Source organism: Carcharodon carcharias, chromosome 12 (genome assembly GCF_017639515.1).
Source record: "Carcharodon carcharias isolate sCarCar2 chromosome 12, sCarCar2.pri, whole genome shotgun sequence".
Classification (NCBI taxonomy): domain Eukaryota; kingdom Metazoa; phylum Chordata; class Chondrichthyes; order Lamniformes; family Lamnidae; genus Carcharodon; species Carcharodon carcharias.
The window spans coordinates 129,935,625-129,955,184 of NC_054478.1; the positions used below are offsets into that span (position 1 = coordinate 129,935,625).

Consider the following 19,560-nt stretch of genomic DNA (forward strand, 5'->3'; position numbering starts at 1 on the left):
CCAGTGCTTTGAGATGCCTGCTGTAGGCTGTCCAAGTCTGTGAAGCATATAGGAGCCCAGGGATCACTGCTGCCCAGTAAACCATTACCTCAGTCTCCGGTTTGAGATCCTGGTCCCTCAGACACTCTTTTCCTCAGTCGGCTGATGGCTGAGCTGGCACATTGAAGGCGATAATGATATTAATTGTCATGTCTGCCTTCATGATGAGCAGGCTCCCAAGATATAGAAAATGCATCTGTACCTGTGCAGGGGCAGACTTAGCATCGGAAGTCGAGGCAGCAGGTGAGCTACTGTCTGAGAGGTGGGCCGGTGGTGAGAAATTGAAGAACTTTGAGTAGAGACCCCACTTCCATGACCCCTTCCCCCATCATCTGCCACACTTCACTGCTGCCACTGAGCTGAAGAACTCTTTGGTGTTGTAAGGTCAAGGTATCTTTCAACCTTGTTAAGTTGTCAAGAAGTGTTGGCATCTGGAGTCTGCATGTTGGTGTTGAAGGTGTGTATGAACTCATGTAATAGGTGGGTATGATAGCCTATGGTGCTGGCCATTCTACCCATGGATGAAGATATCTCAGTGACCTGTGACATCCCCTCCTGATGCTTAAGATTGACTCCTCCAATCTCTCTAAAATTAAAGCCCGTCAGTACACCACATATTGTCTCTGCTGCTCAATGATTCCCCTTGTCATCGATGTCCCTATGTCCAATTGAGCATGGCTTGGAGAGGGCTGTGCCCTATGATATTGACTCTCCAATGTTTTGTTCCCACCTCCACCATCTGCTCTTGTTCACTTGTGAAGAGTGATTTACCAGGTGAAAACCCAACTATTTGCCCTGCTGGTCCCACTTAAAGTGTGAGTATTTGAGTTGGTGCATGGTCTGCATGAGTCTCGTAACAGTGCACCCTTGAAAGGACTCAGCTCCTCTAAGGTATTGTCATCAGTAACCTACATTGACTTCTGCTGCACACATAAAAGGCCTTGTTGGAGATAAAAAAAATAAAGAATTAGTCCTGGCATGTTCAGAATATGTTGTAATTATAATAATAAAGATAATCATATCTCACTCACTGTTAAAATCACATCAACATGGCAGAGTGCCACATGACATTTTATTTAATTTTGCCACCAGGCAGCTGGGAGATCCCCATCCCCCTATCTCCAATACTCAGTGGTGCCACAACTACTTTGATTCCCAGTGCCTTCTTCTCTCAGCTTCCCAGTTGTGAGATGTTTGGAGCTGCTTCTGGTTATCTTTCACTCCAAGGTGTTCTATGCTTTCTTCTCCTGAAAAATAAGTGAATATTAGAGCATCTGCTCATCCAATGGACAGAATGCATGTGGTAAGGGTATGTGTGAGGGTGAGGGAGAAACATGATATTGCGTAAGTACGAGTGAGTGAGAATGGTAGATGGACGAGGATGTGAGGAAGTGCACAGAAAGAGAAAGATGGGTGCAAGGTAAGTGAATGTGAGGACTGATGTGCTGCATAGGAATTATTTATGACATTCCAGCCTTCCACATTGGGTGTTAGGGTGGAATTCATGTACTTGAATCTGTCTTAACAGAAGCATACAGATACACTTTCTCTCAGAGAAATTATCGTAATTTAATAAATTAAATTAATAGGTTAAATAGGAAATACCACTAGACCTGCCCTGGAGTCCTTAAGTGTCTGTTTGGCCATACTGACTATTGTTCAAAATTTGTTGAAACTTTCTAGTCTTCTTAAACTAGGACCCATCCATCTTCAACAACTGCTGTGCTAAAGCTAGACATTGCATTCATTCTTATATTCTTTGTGTCCACATTTTCTTTGAGATGTGCATTTGAAATCCACAAAGATTGGTTTCTTAAGGCAGTCATATACTCCCATGGTTAGATCAAAGTTATAGGGGGGCTACCTCATCGTGCGTGTTGTAGTTTGATGTGATCTTATCTCAAAACAGTACCACTCCATTCTACCCATCCCCTAGCAACCCAACATTTGTCCTTGGTTGCCAGCTGTGTCGAATGTTTGTTACTATTCCTGTTTTTCATGCGAACATATGAACAAGGAGCAGGAGTAGGCCAATTGGAGCCTCGAGCCTGCTCCACCTTTTAGTAAGATCATGGCTGATCTGATAGTAACCTCAAATCTGCATCCCACCTACCCCCGATAACCTATCACCCCTTTGCTTACCAAGAATCTATCCACCTCTGCCTTAAAAATATTCAAAGATTCTGCTTCCACTGCCTTTTCAGGGAGAGAGTTCCAAAGACTCACAACCATCTGAGAAAAAATTTCACTTCATCTCCATTTTAAATGGGCAACCCTTTATGTGGTTTGGCCATTAGTAAAATTCTTCTGATATATTATTCACATTTCCAACATCCATAATATTCTGCTTTTGTACAAAAGCTCTTCTTGTGAGGGAGATTTTTCCTTCAACTGGCAGGCCTGAGAAGTCCGAATGAGGAGGTGGGGTGATGTGCACAGTAGGATGTATGTGAGTGTGGCACTGTATTCACTTTTCCTGACCTGCTTATTAAAGCACTTTCTGCATTTAACCCAGGAGTGTGGCTTGTTGCTGATCTCCTCTTCTCCCTCTAATCATGTCTGCTTGGTCTCAGCTTCAGGCTTCTTCCTCCCATTGCTAAGCAGCACTATCTCTTCCCACTCCTCACAGCCCCCAGAAGCACATATAGGAAGGCACTCCATGAGACACTGCTTGTGGCATTCATTTTGTAACTTTCTTTGCTTTACTTCCCAAACCCTTCAACTTAGATGTTTGGAGTATCCTTTTAAATAACTGTAGGTGAGGTTGCATTATGTAGGCCCTCATCAGGCCTGCTGATACCAATTGTACAGGAAGTAAAATTGAGGTGACTGAGTTAAGCAGCTGCTAATAGGCCCTTTGCACTTACTTCGGTGCTTCCTGCATGCTATCCGATTCCGCCCCTCCCACTCCAACTGCTTCGCCACTCCTCGATTTTCTAATTGGTTGAAGGACCACACTGCTTCTCACACATGCCAGAGATGCACTATAGAGGGCATTGCACTGGATCAGGCAGCAAGTTTCCACTCATAAGCCTGCAGAAAGCCTATGGGCAGCTGTCAAAGTAGTGAATGCTGATCACCATCCCTTCACCGCTGACTGCAAATATCCAGGTCATTGAGAGGGAGACAGAGTTGGAGACATAAAGAATTCATTACAGACTATAAATTGGAGGTGGGCTGTACTGGAAAATGGGCAGTAATGAATCGGTGGCTCATTTTACAACTCTCTTGATTGTGGTCAATGGAAGAGAAAATCAGGAGAAGCGCAAAACAACTATAAACCCCACAATTTTTGATTTGTGCATGAGCAAAGGGAGAATAATGAGATATATTAAGCTTTATTTGTTGCATGATATGTTGTAATCAGCCATTAAATAAAAAATAAAGAGCTAAAACCCAGACAGAATAATAATATTGGTGCATAATTAGCTCTATATAATAATTCATTCTTGTATAAACTTACATTTGACACACTATACACTTGTGTGACTCATCAGCAATGATTTTAGGGGTTAGGCATGGGGGTTGGTGGGGGTAAGGTATGCAGCACAGGACACTGACATAGGCTGCGAACCCAGAGTGTGCTGGGAGTTAGGGCTGGCCAGTGTTAATAATGGTCCTCATTACCATAATTGTTTTTGCTGCTCGCCTAAAACCAATCAGATTCACTACCTAGTTGGTGTGAATTCAGTGACAGGAGGCCACAGCTGGGGACCCAGGTAAGTGGTGAAGGGGCACTCGGTCTGATTTGTTGGGGGGAGTGGAAAAGGAGGGAGACAGGGAAATCCTAAGGCTTCCTTGTGAAGCCCCGTAAACCTAAAATGATATTTAAGTCTGGGATTCCAATGGCTCACAATAAATTTTCCAGCACGTCTGGACTGGAGGAGAAGCTGTCATGACTTCCTTGCTCAAGCCTCCAACTAATATGGCAGTTAGTTCCTAATACCAATAACAGGATCATTTTCTGCATATTTAAGGAAGGGCTCCAATTCCTACCAGAAGGTGTCTGAGTCACCTTCTCAAAAGAGACACAGTGGGAAGAGAGCAGAACCAGAGGGTGCACGGAGCTACCAGGCAGGAATGAGACAGATGGAAAATCAGGGCCATAGAAACAAAAATGTTATCACCTAGACAGAAGCAGATTTATCTGAAATTCCCTCCATGACAACCTGGTCCAACCCTCTATTACCCCCAGTGCCTCGTCTCCTTCTCATGGCACCTTCCCATGCAATCATAGGAGGTGTAACACCTGCTCCTTTACCTCCTCTCTCCTCACTTTCCAAGGCCCAAACACTCCTTCCAGGTGAAGCAGCGATTTACTGCTACTTGCTTCAATTTATATACTGTATTCACTGCTCACAATGCAATCTCTCCATGTTAGGAAGACCAAATGCAGACTGTGTGACTACTTTGCGGAATATCTTCGCTCAGCCTGCAAGCATGACCCTGACCTTCTGGCTTCTTATCATTTGAGTTCACGACCTTGCTCTCATGCTCACATTTCTGTCCTTGGCCTGCTGTAATGTTCCAGTGAAGCTCAATGCAACCTGAAGAACTTCTGATTAGGCACTTTACTGCCTTCTGGATTCAGCATTGAGTTCAAAAACACTAGACCACGAACTCTGTCCTTCATTTTAATTTTTTTATTGCCAAGTGCCAGTCTTTCTATTGTTTTAATATTTTTGCCTTCAAACAGAGCAGTCCTTTATTCTGCCATTAACACTTACTCTGCACCTATGCTTTGTTTCTTTACTACAACCATTACTATCCCCTTTGCCTTTTGTTCCATAACGTCTTGTTACTTAATATCTTTAATGTATTCCTGACCTTCCCTTTTGTTCTACCTGACTGCCCAACAACACGTCCCCCAACGGCCCCCCCCCCCTTTCAAATTTAGCAAAAGCATGAAACCCATTGCATTTCTATCTCTCTTCAGTTCCAAAGAAGAGTCATATTGGACTCAAAACTTTAACTTTGTTTCTCTCTCCACAGATGCTGCCAGACCTGCTGAGTTTTTTCAGCACCCTCTGTTTTTATTTCAGACTTCCAACATCCACAGTATTTTGCTTTTACTTAAGCAGGGAAAATGTGTCAAATCTTTCAAGCATAGTTTATAAAACTAATAGCTCACTGATAGTTATTATGTAATGACAAGAACAAACTGAAATATTTGTGTATAGCCAAGTACTCTCTATTTCAGTATTCCATTTAGGCAACCTTTACCTTGCAATAACTGTTTGTAATACTCGTTTAATGAAGTGTCATCTCTTGAGTTTAAAATGAATGTGGCACATATTGAATAAAAGATGATTACATTGTGTGCATCAGCTTTTTTATGCACTTCTGATGAGATGATTTTGAGATTGCACAAATGTTTTTTTCATGTACCTCAGTGAGTTCTTAACCAATTCTTTCAATTGCAAGTTTGGTTTAAAATAATCATTTTGAGATAGGATCATGTATAGTAATTTAAAATATGCCTTAGCAGAAAGGGGGAGAAGCTTATGAGTTAGCCTGAGAATAACGTACGTGCCTACATTGCTTGTTAAAGCCATTTTAATAGTAAGATTATGCAAAAGGTTGGATTTTGCTCTAGAGAGAAATGCCATTTTGTAATTGTACTCACCACTAAATTTGAGCAAGGTTATCACTTTGTAACATATGATTTTTGATACATGATTTTGTTATTCATAAAAAGAAACTGTGGCTCAGTGGCTAGCCCATCTCTGACTCAGGAGGTTGTGGGTTCAAGTCCCACTCCAAAAACTTGGGGCTGAATTTTCCCAGCCCTATGGTGATGGCTGGGAGAGTTGAGGGCTAATACTATGGCAGAAAAAGTTGTCAGGAGGGGTGCCTTACATCTTGCTGACGCCATGGCATATTACCTTGCAGCTGCCATTGAGCGGCCAATTGAACCAATTAGGGTCACTTCATGCCCTTAACATTAAGGCAGCATTTGACTGAGTATGACATTAATAGCCTGAACAAAATTGAAGTCAGTGGGAATGTTATGAGACAGCCTTTTGGTAAAGCTGAGTTATTTAAAAATCCCAGAGGGAAACTTTAAACAACAGTCATAACCTATATTTTAAGTGGTATGTTTGTGATGCAATTCTAAATTCAGGATCAGACCACCAGTTCTTGAGAGGTTTTATATTAAACTAAATAAAACATTTTATTAATTTACACAAGTTAAATACATATACATGGCTACAAATGATTACTATCATAACTCTTATCAAACTCCTAAACTAATCTATTAAGGCAACAGCAATCCAGAAATTTTTAAGCAGACATCAGGCAAAACATTTTCACCTTCCAAATTCAAAATGAGGTTCCTTTCACTTTGGTTCCTATGGAGTCAGTTGGAGGCTTACAGCTGCTTTTATCTTACATTGCCTCTAACCTGCACACACAAAACTGCTGAAGTTATACATAGCACGGCTCATTAAATGTAAATTCTCATTGTATCACCAGCTTCCTTGAACCCACCTCTTCTAACAATAAAACCCCTTTCATAGTACCAATTGAGTTAGCAATATAAACATATTGCTTGGTCTCTGCTCACTAGGTGCCAGATTTTACCCCATTTCTTGAATGCTCTATTCAAAAAATGCAAATGCACTCTACCTCTCTTACATTTCAAAACTAGCACACATCAAAGCACCCAGACTAGCTGGCTTTAATCCAATTAAGGCACATCTTTAAAAGAAAAATATTTTCCAATAATATATACATTAATAGCTTCATGACAGGGAATCAGAGGGAAATATCTTCACTGGATGGAGTCACACTTAGCACAAAGAAAGATGGGTGTTGGTCTTGGAGGCCAATCATCTCATTCCCAGGACATTGCTACAGGAGTTCCTCAGTATAGTGCCCTAGGCCCAACCATCTTCAGCTGCTTCATCAATGACCTTCCTTCCAACATAGCGTCAGAAGTAAGGATGTTTGTTGATGATTGCACTGTGTTCAGTACTATTTGCAACTCCTCAGGCACTGAAGCAGTCCATGTCCATATGCAATTAAGACCTGGACAACATTCAGGCTTGGGCTGAAAAATGGCAAGTATGTGCCAGATAACTACCAAGCAATGACCATCTCCAACAAGAAAGAATCCAACTATCCGCCCTTTGACCTTCAACAGGATTACCCCATTGCTGAATTCACCACCATCAACATCCTGCGGGAGGTCACCATTGACCAGAAACTTAACTGCACCAGCTTTTTAAATACTATGGTTAAAAGAGCAGTCAGAGCCTGGGAATTCATTGAGTGTATTTAAGACCAAGATAGATAGGTTCTTGATTGGTAAGGGGATCAAAGGTTACGGGGAGAAGGCGGGAGAATGGGGTTGAGAAACTTATCAGCTATGATTGAATGGCAGAGCAGACTCGATGGGCCGAATGGCCTAATTTCTGCTCCTATGTCTTATGGTCTAATTCTGCAATGAGTATCTCATCAATTGACTCCCCAAAGCCTGTCCATTATCAACAAGGCACAAGTCAGGAGTGTAATGGAATACTCTCTACTTGTCTGGATGAGTACAGCTCCAACAACACTCAAGAAGCTCGACACCATCTGCGCCAAAGCAGCCTATTTTATCATCACCCCATCCACTACCTTAAGCATTCACTCCCTCCATCACCAGTGCACAGTAGCCACAGTGTGTATCATCCACAAGATGCACTACAGCAACCCAACAAGACTCCTTTGATAGTCCTTCCAAACCTGCGACCTTAACAACCAGAAGACTAAGGATAGCAGATGCATTGGAATACCACCACCTGCAAGTTTCCCTCCAAGCCTCACACCATCCTGACTTGGAACTATATTACCGTTCTTTCACTGTCACTCGGTCAAAATCATGGCACTCTGTCCTTAATAGCTTTGTGGTGTACCAACTACAGCAATTCAAGAAGACTGCTCACTGCCACATCTCAGGGATAATTAGGGATGGGCAATAAATCATGGCTTTGCCACTGACATTCACATCCCACCAATAAATTTAAAGAATGGTGCTTCATAGCAAGTCATAAGATAAATGGACCCTCAACTCAGAAGAATGAGATTAGAAAGGTGGCCAAAAGCTTGGTCAGTTTGTAGATTTTGAAGATGTTTTAAAGAGGCACAGTGAGAGAGAGTTCCAGTTAGCAGGATTGAGGCTACTCAAAGGTTCTCCCACCAATGATGGGCTATGGGACTAAAGACCAGAGTCAGAGGAACAAAGCAATCAGGAAACAATATGAGGCCAGAGGAGTTACAAAAGTGGAGCAAGGATTTTTTTAAACATTGGAAGCCTGTTTGATCAGTGAGAATAGGGGTAATGGGTGGAATCTTGTATGGGACGCAATTCAGACACATTGGGTTTTGTGAAGGATGGAGGTAAGTATGGGATTTATTGAAGCTGAATCTTAACTCCCAAAAACTCATGGGATAGGGTTTTGTCAGAGGTTAAAATACAAAAAATCTGAAAGAGAAGCCTAACGTTGATCAAACTTGCCCACTTTCAGCTTTAATGGAGGAAGGATGAAGGGTAGCAAATCAGTTATTTAAATGTTATAAGGAAGCTGCCTGTCTTCATTTTAATACTCATTCTATTTTTGGCTCATTTTAGCCATGTTAGAGTCATAGGATCATAGAAAGTTTATGGCACAGAACGGAGGCACTTGGCTCATCATGTCTGCATTGGCCAAAATATGAGCCACCGAGCCAAATTCCACTTTCCAGCATTCGGTGCATAGCCTTGCGGGTTACAACACTTCAGGTGCATATCTAGACATCTTTTAAATGAGTTGAGAATTTCTGCCTCTGCTACCCTTTCAGGCAGTGAGTTCCAGAGCCCTGCAACCCTCTGGGCAAAAAAGTTTTCCCTCATCTCCCCTCTGATCCTTCTAGGATTCCCTGGTTTGCCCAGAGCTGCAAGTAGGTTAGAAAGGCTGACTCCATAAAGTAAGTGTCTTTACAGGAGTGCTTGCAGACCAGGAAGAGCAAAAATGTTTCCTCCATAACTAAAATGCTATCCAGTAAACACCACCCCCTACCTCTACATGATCTGTCTGCTCCCACCTCAATCACCATCCAACCCACATCCCAATATGATTGAAATCCCACAATTCAAACCACACCACCACTCACATCCCTCCTGTCCATGATCTCCTTACAAATCCAGGGCATCCCCTGCATTACTGGGGACCCTCCCCCAGCAATCAGGCACCCCTGTCCCAATCTCTCTCACTCCCCAGTACACCTACCTGCTCTCATACCCTTGGCCTTGTGAAGCAGGCTTCCTACTTGATAGGCGTCTCACGTGCCAATCAGGCTACCTGTGGGCAGGAACCTGACAAATATAATTGAAGGAGTCCTGCAGTTAAAAAGTTTGTCACTATACATCATACGCATTTCTTTCCAGTGTCCAGTTTTAGAGCACCATATTTGAACTGGGAAAAGTTGCTGTCTGGATACAGCCTGATTATGTATGTTTGACTGAGAGCCCAGACAGCTATTAAGTTACCAGAACACCTGCTCCCCAGAGGAAACATTATTTGATTGACAGCTCAAGCTCTCTGATCTCTGCAGTCAATTTCACAATGTTTGTAGATATAACAAGTGGTTTCAAGTATTTATAGTTTGTGGCTTTTGAAACTTCTAAGGGCCTGGATGATTGACACTTTTATTAGCTTGCCATGAGACCGTTTTTTAAATAGGACAAATTTATCAATGGATTACATTTTAGCAAAGCTTTCTTTGACAAATGCCACTATACACAATGATGTTCATTGGTTTTAGAAAGTGTACAGTGGGTCAATAGGCATGGAAGTGCCAGAGCTTTCCATAGGGGACATGAGAGGCCTGATTGGAAGGGTGTAAGGGCAGTGCTTAAAATAGGGGGCTTGAGCACCCTGAAGGGGTGGGTGGAAGGGCAGAGCTTGGCAAAGTGGGGCATGAAGGGACATGGGAGTCGGTGGAAGGGCAAAGCTTGGCATAGGGACCATGAGGGGACATGGGGTGGGTGTGGGGCATAAGCTGGCATGGATGTGGCATAGGCAGTGTTTAGAGGGTGAAAGGGTGTGAGGAGTGAGGGTTGCAGGGCTTTTGCGTATGTTTCACTGGGACATAGTCCCATAGTACAGAGGCGGGCCTTTTAAACAGCCTACCTTGGCACCCGGCAGCTTCTGTTGCTACCTCCGGACATCTTGCTGGGTCAGCTAGCCCAACTCCAGCTCTCTCCCTGCCCCCATGCATGCCCACCTTGGCTGCAATTGCTCTCGAGGCAGATGGGCCGAGCCTGGAATTTCCCTAACTCCCCCTACCCACCTCGAGGATGAAAATACAGGCTGTTTTTTGAGAAGCTAAAAGGATGATTATTACAGCTGTTAATTTTTGTTGCTGCAAACAAAATCACAGTCAGACATCTGCTCATAAACTGAAATGTTGTTAATGTTTTTTTAATTAGAAGAATTTTAGTCTTTTATAAGGACTGCAAGTTGAAATGAAATGCAATTCTTCCAATGGATTCACTAAATAAATGAACTATATATCCTAAGTTAAATGCTTGGATTGTGATGAGTTGATTGACCTCGACCATGTAATAACTGACTTTAGGAACAGTTTAGGAGTGGATCGGTGTGGAGAGGAGCAGATGAACCTGCCAAGGGTTCCTGCTGTTGATAGTTGTCCAGTGGTTCCCACTAGAAAGAAAGACTTGTATTTATATAGCTTCTTTTACAGCTTCAGGACATTCAAAAGCACTTTAAAGCACTTTTGAGTGTAATTACTATTGTGATGTAGACGTGGCAACCAAATTGCACACAGAAAGGCCCCAAAAACAGAAATGTGATAATGATCCGAAAACTGTTTTAGTGATGTAGGTCGATGAATAAATATTGGCCAAGACACCAGGAGGATCAACCCTGCTCTTCTCCAAAATAACACAATGGGATCTTTTATGTCCACCTGAGAGGTCAGACAGGTCCTCAGATTTAACATCTCATCTTTCAGTACTGTACAGAAGTGTTAGCCTGGATTATTTGCTCAGGTTTCTGGGTTGGGACATGAACTCCCACACTTCTGTCTCAGAGTGCCATCATCTTAGCCACAGTTTACACATCTGGTGCCAAATGTATTAAACTGCAAACACAAGGCTTACATGTGAAGATTGGCTCTTTGGGTGAGATAATAGAAGCATTCTCTGGTATGAGTCAGTATCTTTGGGAAAGAGGAGAAAAAGAGTAAAAGGAAAATTGTTTATGTATTATTAAATTCCTAAATAATGTCACTGGTAGTGTTTAATTCATTCATCAAAAAAACAAGTGAAAACTAATTTAACCTGTTGTTACTGAAAGGTCCAAGGAATAATCTAGTACAAAATTTCAACATTTGGAGTCCAGATGCAATATTCAAGTGGTTCCTTTATTATGCATGCTGGGAGCAAACGCTGGGCAGTCCAGGTGCTTCTCCAATGAGGTTCAAATGAGCACAGTTTATATATTTTTTACCATCAGTTACAACTTAACGGTATTAGTTAGAAAAAGGTCACAGCACAATGACCCCCCGGTGGGCTGATAATTGTGTTCTTGTACAATAATTGCAGTGCAGAGACTGGGTATTGTCCTTTTGGAGACAGCAAAGAATGTATTTTTGTTCTATACAAAGCATTTAAGGGGGATGACTGGATGTTGTTCGAGGCTATCAGATGGTGTGAAATGGCCTTCCCCATTTTTTTATTGAGTTATCCTGGTCCTTGTTTGTGTGTGTCTCCCATTTCTTAATTGCAAGTTTACAGCTGAGCCCTTTGTACAAGTTTTTAGCTTTCATTTAAGTCTGTGATTGTCTGTGTTGGCTTTGGCGCCCTAGCTGTTGGTCCTGGCTAGCACTTTAAAATAAATCTAAATTTTCTACACCTTCATTACTATTTTATTCTTCTTTGCAACAGGCAAATATGTTGAAGCAGTTTAAATTTTACTGTATACATACATGTATATATGTTCCTAGTGGAAGACAAATCTGAAAGAAATATGCTGAGATGTGATGTGCTTTCATTGTGCAGAATAGACATGAACAACCGTTGTTCCTTACCAAAGTTCCGTACAGAAGCTTGAACTCGAAAGCTTTCAGTTTCTTTTTGAAAAGATAAATAATGCATTCTACATAACAGTTGTGGCTTGAGAAGAAAAACACAATACATTTCCTTGTCAGAAGACACTATGTAAAAATGTCAGTCTGCGCAGCAGTTATAAACTAAATGTTCAAAGAACTCATCAGTTTAACTATATTGTCTTCAAGCGCAACACCAGTACTATAATGCTTACTTTCATATTGAAGATAAACAACAAATCATTTGGTTCATCAGAGTTTGTCAAAGCCCATCACTTCTATTTTCACCCTGCTTGAAGAGGTAATGTCTGCCTGCTATGGTGACTAATTAATCTTACAGATGTCTGATGTAGCTGTTTGGCTGGACTAGGTGGCACACACCTAATATATGACCTATGGCAGTCTGCTTGTATCTTGTGCCTTTCATTTGTCAGCCAAATTTAGATCAAAAAGTTCAAATCTGGACAGTGAAAGTCATCATTTTCAACCCTACTTTTTGTTGAAAGAATCATTATGTCTTCCCTTGCCTCTGATTAAAAGTCGTCTTCGTGCATGCTTAGTCTAGAAAATTACATTTATTTTCCCCCATTGTGACAAGTTGTTCCTGTAAAACTGTGAGCAATGTGGTATCTCTAGTCATCATCACATTACTTTGCCAGACAGAAGAAGCTGCTCCTACATCTTGAATGTGTGAAAAATAATACAGAACTGGTAATTAGTCTCGGCTGTTTAATAAAAGGGAGATGGAGCCAGTGACCTAGTGACTGCAAAGCTCGATTTAATTTCAGACAGACGAGCTCATGATTGAACTTCTCCTATTCAACACTTGGCACTTACAGTGGTGGAAATGCCTTGACTGCGTTGCTCTGCAGACAACTGATGCATTTCTAACAATTATTTCTTTTATTTTACAGTCAGAGATGCAGACAGACACTACGAGGTCATGTCGATTCTGTGAACAGCGTTGAGTTTCTTCCCTTCTCTAACACACTGCTCACCAGTGCAGCGGACAAGACCCTCTCTCTTTGGGATGCCAGAACGGTAAATAAAAGTTTTTCTCATCAGATCTTCCTGCTGTAATGAGTCACTATCAGTGCCTTACTTTGCCAAACTATAAACAGGCTTTTTTTTTACATAGAATTTACAGCACGGAAACAGGCCACTTGGCTCAATTGGCCTGTGCTGGTGTTTATGTTCCACACCAGCCTCTTCCCATTCTAATTCATCTAAACCTATCTGCAAATCCTTATATTGCTTTCTCTGTCATGTACTTATCTAGATACAATGTACTTATCTAGATAGATAGAGTTTAGTTACCTTTACCCCATACCAACCAGAGTGATAAATGATTTAGCTGCATTAGGGAAGCAGCTTACGTGCTTCCCTTCTTCCTCTCTTGTATTTCAGTTAGTGTACTGCAACTTCTTTTTAAAAAAGACCGCACTATCAGTTTTAATGAAATGTGAAATTAGATGACCGTTTTTATGTAAACGCTTTTAAAGTTTTGGTTGCTGTGCTTAATCACAGACTTATCACTGCAAACTCATTCATTTTGTTGTTCTCATGCATAATTCATGATAACCTCCAGCTGATGATTTACTCATTAAAGAATGGTGCTCCCGCAGGGAATCTCACACTGTTCATTAACATATTCCTACTGAGATAATAGTCTTTTTTATGAAAAAAATAGTGTACCCCTAGAAGATATTCCATGGGTGTCATGAATATTAAGTGCTACAACAAAGACCCTATGATAGAGATAATTTCCTGACACTATACTGCCAGTGAGGAGCCTTACCAACACTGCTCATAATTTTCCAAGGGGAGGATTTTCCTGCAGGCTTCTAAACCCCAACATCAGACTGGAATGGGGGTCAGAAGCCTGCACTGTGTGGGAAAATCACTCATCTTTGACTTTCCCCATTTGGCCAACTAGTGGCTAGAGGTCAGTCTCACTGTCCAATTAAGAATGCTGGGTGTAGTGCCAATAGGTGGCCTTCCAGCTTGAAAGCAGCAGCATGATGCCATGGCAAGCTAAGTAAGAGGGAGCTAAATGTAATATCTCCAAATTTACAGATGACACGAACCTGGATGGGGGGGGAGGGGGGGGTGAGCTGTGAGGAGGATGCAGAGATGCTTCAGGGTAATTTGGACAAGCTGAGTGAGTGGGCAAATGCATGGCAGATGCAATATAATGTGGATAACTGTGAGGTTTTCCACTTTGGTAGCAAAAACAGGAAGGCAGATTATTATCTGAATAGCTATAAATTGAGAGAGGGGAATGTGCAACGAGACCTGGGTATCCTAGTACACCAGTCGTTGAAGGTAAGAATGCAGGAGCAGCAAGCGGTAAAGAAGGCAAATGGTATGGTGGCCTTCATAGCGAGAGGATTCGAGTACAGGAGCAGGAATGTCTTGCTGCAATTATACAGGGCCTTGGTGAGACCACACTTGGAATATTGTGTGCAGTTTTGATTTCCTTACCTGAGGAAGGATGTTCTTGCTATAGAGAGAGCGCAACGAAGGTTTACCAGACTGATTCCTGGGATGGCAGGACTGACATATGAGAAGAGATTGAGTCAGTTAGGATTACATTCGCTGGAGTTCAGAAGAATGAGGGGGGATCTCATAGAAACCTACAAAATTCTAACAGGACTAGACTGGGTAGATGCAGAAAGAATGTTCCCGATGGTGGGGGAGCCAAAACCAGGGGTCACAGTCTCAGGATACGGGGTAGACCATTTAGGGCTGAGATGAGGAGAAATTTCTTCACCCAGAGAGTGGTGAGCCTGTGGAATTCGCTACTACGCTACTACAGAAAGTAGTTCAGTCCAAAACATTGTATGCTTTCAAGAAGGAGTTATATATACTCTTTGGGCGAAAGGGATCAAAGGATATGGGGAAAAAGTGGGAGCAGGCTTTGAGTTGCATGATCAGCCATGATCATAATGAATGGCGGAGCAGGCTTGAAGGGCCGAATGGCCTAATCCTGCTCCTATTTTCTATGTCTATGTTTCTACGTAGAAGGTGCCCCAAAATGCGGACACATTTTTTCCAACTTTTTCAGGTATGGAGGGCTTCAAGCCTGCCTGGAGTGCTATCCCACAACCACCACCACCACACCCCATCACCAACCCCAACCTGGTCTGCAGAAGCCTATGGGGAGATAACCTGTGCCCCCGCTCTTTGCAGGGACCTGGAAACAGGCAGGACAGTTGTTGGCAGCTTCCTTCAATAGGCCTCAGTAGGCCTTTAATTACTTCAATTGGATACCTGTCACTTGCAAGTGGATAGCCTTGCCGTACATCCATCCTCCGGGAAATTGGCTTGGGGAAGGGATGGAGTCAGGGAAGTAGCATGCAGGCCGGCGGCATGAAATTCTACGCCTACCCTTTTCTGTCCCTAACCCTGGCAGAGGCTAAAACTCCTGCCCCATCTATTGAAAATAACGTTTTTATTCACATTCTTACCATGCAAGGCTCCCTTCTGAGAAAACAAGGTCAGGAATTGCCCCCAAGACTAAGATTACTAAATAATAAGAAAGATTAAATGGGCAAGACAAACATTAAAATCTTTCAGCAAAAGAATCCAAATGGTGGAATTTTCCACCACAATTATACTTCACCCAGTTCAAATACTTTTAAAGTTTTAATTAATGTTTTTGTTTTACAAATATCCTAATTTGTCCACATCAAAAAGATGAGGGCCATTGGCCTTTTGGCATTAGCTGTCTGGGCTAAACTCTGGATTTCTGTTCCAAAACCTCTCCACCTCTCTCCCTCCTCCTTTTAGGCTGTTCACTTGAAATCTACCTCTTTGACCAAACTTTTCTTCGCCTGTCCTAATGTGCAGCTCAGGGTCAAATTCTGTCTGGTAACGCTCCTGTGAAGTGCCATGGGACATTTTACTTTGTTAAAGTCACTATATAAATACAAATTGTTGTTGTCTATATTTTAAGTGTGTTTTCCAATACACGATGGATTACTTGTACAATGTCATTTAAGCAATCATATAACATCAAATCTATGATGACCGTATCAATTGAATACGATGTAGTAAAACAAACTCAACCTTCCCCTGCCTCTCGATAGGAAATCCAGAGGACTGGATGTTTTTTGGAGGTGTAATTGTAATGCATCTGCACCATATCACTTGTACTGTTATGAGATGCAGTAGTTGGCTGCCAAGTGGAACCCCTAATGGATAACCTATGTTCCACAGTGGCTTCCATATTGGGCCTAACTGTTAATTTGGAATCTAGTAGAATCAGCCGAGACTGACTGCTTCTCGATTGATAGCTGCTACAGTGAAAGCTGACACAAAAATACTAGCATGTTTCTGGAATTCTTTCCAACATAATTTACAAGATCCACTCCTGGAAATAGGCCTTCTGTTTGCTCCTCTTTCTCAGTTCAAAGCAGTTGATCATTTATACCTTTAAAAAGTAAACTTATCATCACACTTTGCAATTTCTTCTTAGCAGAATTATTCAGAATTCTTACTAAAAGAAGCACCACCTTGATTGCTGATAATGTGAGAGTTGAAATAGTCCTGTATTAGTTTGAGTAGGCATGCAAAACAATGAAACTGTCATGATGAAGTAATATGTATCAAAGTGATTTGCATAGTTTATTGTATGCGATAAACATTTATCAAACAAAAGAAAAAAAAAATTTGCATTTATATAGTGCTTTTCACTGGACATCACAAAGTGCTTTCCAGCCAATGAAGTCCCGTTGAAGCGTAGTCTCTGTTGTAAAGTAGGAATCGCGGCAGCCAATTTATGCACAGCAAACTCCCTAGACAACAATTTGATAATAACCAGATACTCTGTTTTTTTGCGATATTGACTGAAGGATGAATACATTAACTCTTTAATTTAAATTTCCTGCAAAAGGTTTTATTGCCATCTTTCTTCTGGGATGGTTCACCTCAAAAAATGTTTCTCTTATAGAAGTAAACTAGGTTTTCTACCTATTCATTAACAACTTAGCCAAAGGCCTGATCAGGCTGCTGTTTAGCCACATTTTCCAAAGATTTCAAAATTGTCTATTTTCCTTTTGGAACAAAGATTGTGGGATCATGTGCTTAAAATCGTGAAAGGATGGATAAGGTAAATAAAAGTAGACTGTTTCGAGTGGTTGAGGGGTTAATAACGAGCAGTTGCATGGATACAAGATTAAATGTAAGAAATTTAGAACAAAAAAGGAAACTTGTTTGTGGTATAAAGGGTAAATGGTAAATATGTAAATAGACAGTCAACTCCATCAGTGATGTAAGATTACATGACAACAGAGTATGCTGAGAGATACTTCTACGTGAAGCCTCATGCTAAGTGTTGTAATGTACATAGTTAGTAGAATGTTCAATAAAAGGTAAAGTTTACCAACAACCTAGCATCCAGCAGTATCTATAAATTGTAGCTAAGGACAACCTCACCTAAGATCCACAACAATGATAACACAAGGTGAAAATGGAAAACACAAATGAAAAAACACCAAATGAAGAACCCAGTGACTGGGAGAAGCAGCAACAGAAGTGACTGCAGTACAAGGACAGCACGGGAAAAAGGCCAACAAAAGTCCGAGAAAGGCTACAGTGAAGAAAGGCCATGGCAAAAACTTTACCTTTACCAGAGTGCTTCAACCACCAGTAAGGCCTGGAGCAAGCTGCAAAGTGGCAGAACTGTCATCATAGGTTTACCAGGTATAGATCCATTTGGGACAATTGGAGAAGGCTAGCAAGGAACAGGTCAATACCTTTCTCTACACCATAGGCAGTAGTGCAGATGAGATAATTGTCAGACAGGGCATAAATGAAGAGATGGCAAGATGCGAAGAGGTTTTAAAAGCCTTTGACACATACTTCAGACTTAGAAGAAACACCATTATAGAAAGCGCAAGTTCAATAGATGTACCCAAAGACCAGGAGAGAGTGTAGATTGCTTCATTAAAAATTTATATCCACTAGCTGAGAATTGCAAATATGGAGCCCTGAAAGGTGAATTAATTCGGGGTCTCATTGTAGGGGTCTTAGAGAAGACTATCAGATTTTCTGCAGTGGAGGGAAGATTTGATGCTAAGAAAGGCACTCTCTGCTGTTTGGAGTCATACCTAGCATAAAGGAAGATAGTTGTAGTTGTTGGAGGTCATTCATCTCAGCTCCAGGATATCACTGCAGGAGCTCCTCAGGGCAGTGTCCACGGCCCAACTATCTTCAGCTGCTTTGTCAATGATCTTCCTTCCATCATAAGGTCAGAAGTGGGGATGTTCATTGATGATTGCACAATGTTCAGCACCATTCACGACTCCTCAGATACTGAAGCAGTCTATGTCCAAATGCAGCAAGACCTGGACAATATCCAGGCTTGGGCTGACAAGTGGCAAATGACATTCGCGCCATACAGGTGTCAGGCAATGACCATCTCCAATAAGAGAGAATCCAACCATCGCCCCTTGATGCTCAATAGCATTACCATCACTGTACCCCCCACTAGCAACATCCTGGGTGTTACCATTGGCCAGAAATTGATCTGGACTAGCCATTTAAACACTGTGGCTACAACAGCAGGTCACAGACTAGGAATAGTGCGATGAGTAACCCACCTCCTGACTCCCCATTGCCTGTCCACCATCTGCAGGGCACAAGTCAGGAGTGTGATGAAATACTGCCCACTTGCCTAGATGAGTGCATCTCCCACAACACTCAAGAAGCTTGACACCATCCAGGACAAAGCAGCCCATTTGATTGGCACCAACATTCACACCCTCCACCACCCACGCACACTAGCAGCAATGTGTACCATCTACAAGATGCACTGCAGGAATCCACCAAGGCTCCGTAGATTGCACCTTCCAAACCCAAGACCACTACCATCTAGAAGGGCAAGGGCAGCAGATGGATGGGAAAGCCACCACCTAGAAGTTACCCTCCAAGTCACTCACCATCCTGACTTTGAAATAAATTGCCATTCCTTCACTGTCACTGGGTCAAAATCCTGGAATTCCCTTCCTAACAGCACTGTGGGTGTACCCACACCACATGGACTGCAGTGGTTCAAGAAGGCAGCTCCCCACCACTTTCTCAAGGGCAACTAGGGGTGGGCAATAAATGCTGGCCCAGCCAGCGACACTCACATCCTGGGAATGAATAAAAATAAATAAATAACAAGGTTGGCAGAAGATTTCCCATATACAGCAGGTGAAGGAACCACAAGTTAATCACCTGGAAGGGCAGCTTGCATCAAACAAGAAACAGATGGACAAACTTGGCCAAAGAAAACAACAAACAACAGCAGATGCATTGTCACAATTCCTGTTGAAAAGCCTGAACAAGAGGGAATAATTTTCATCAAAGATGTAGATTCCTATACCTCATTGACCACAAAATTTCTACCATTTCTACCAGCAACAGCGCTGAAGCTGA

At 42.0% G+C, this 19,560-nt stretch overlaps 1 protein-coding gene across 1 annotated transcript in view; it reads left to right on the forward strand.

Annotated features, from left to right (window-relative positions):
- Positions 1 to 19,560, forward strand: part of LOC121284978 (sperm-associated antigen 16 protein) — a 1,312,939-nt gene that overhangs the window by 908,425 nt on the left and 384,954 nt on the right. Inside the window, exon 13 of the mRNA XM_041201017.1 lies at positions 13,050 to 13,176. Within this exon, the coding sequence (XP_041056951.1) occupies positions 13,050 to 13,176 (127 nt within the window). The remainder of the gene's footprint in view (positions 1 to 13,049; positions 13,177 to 19,560) is intronic.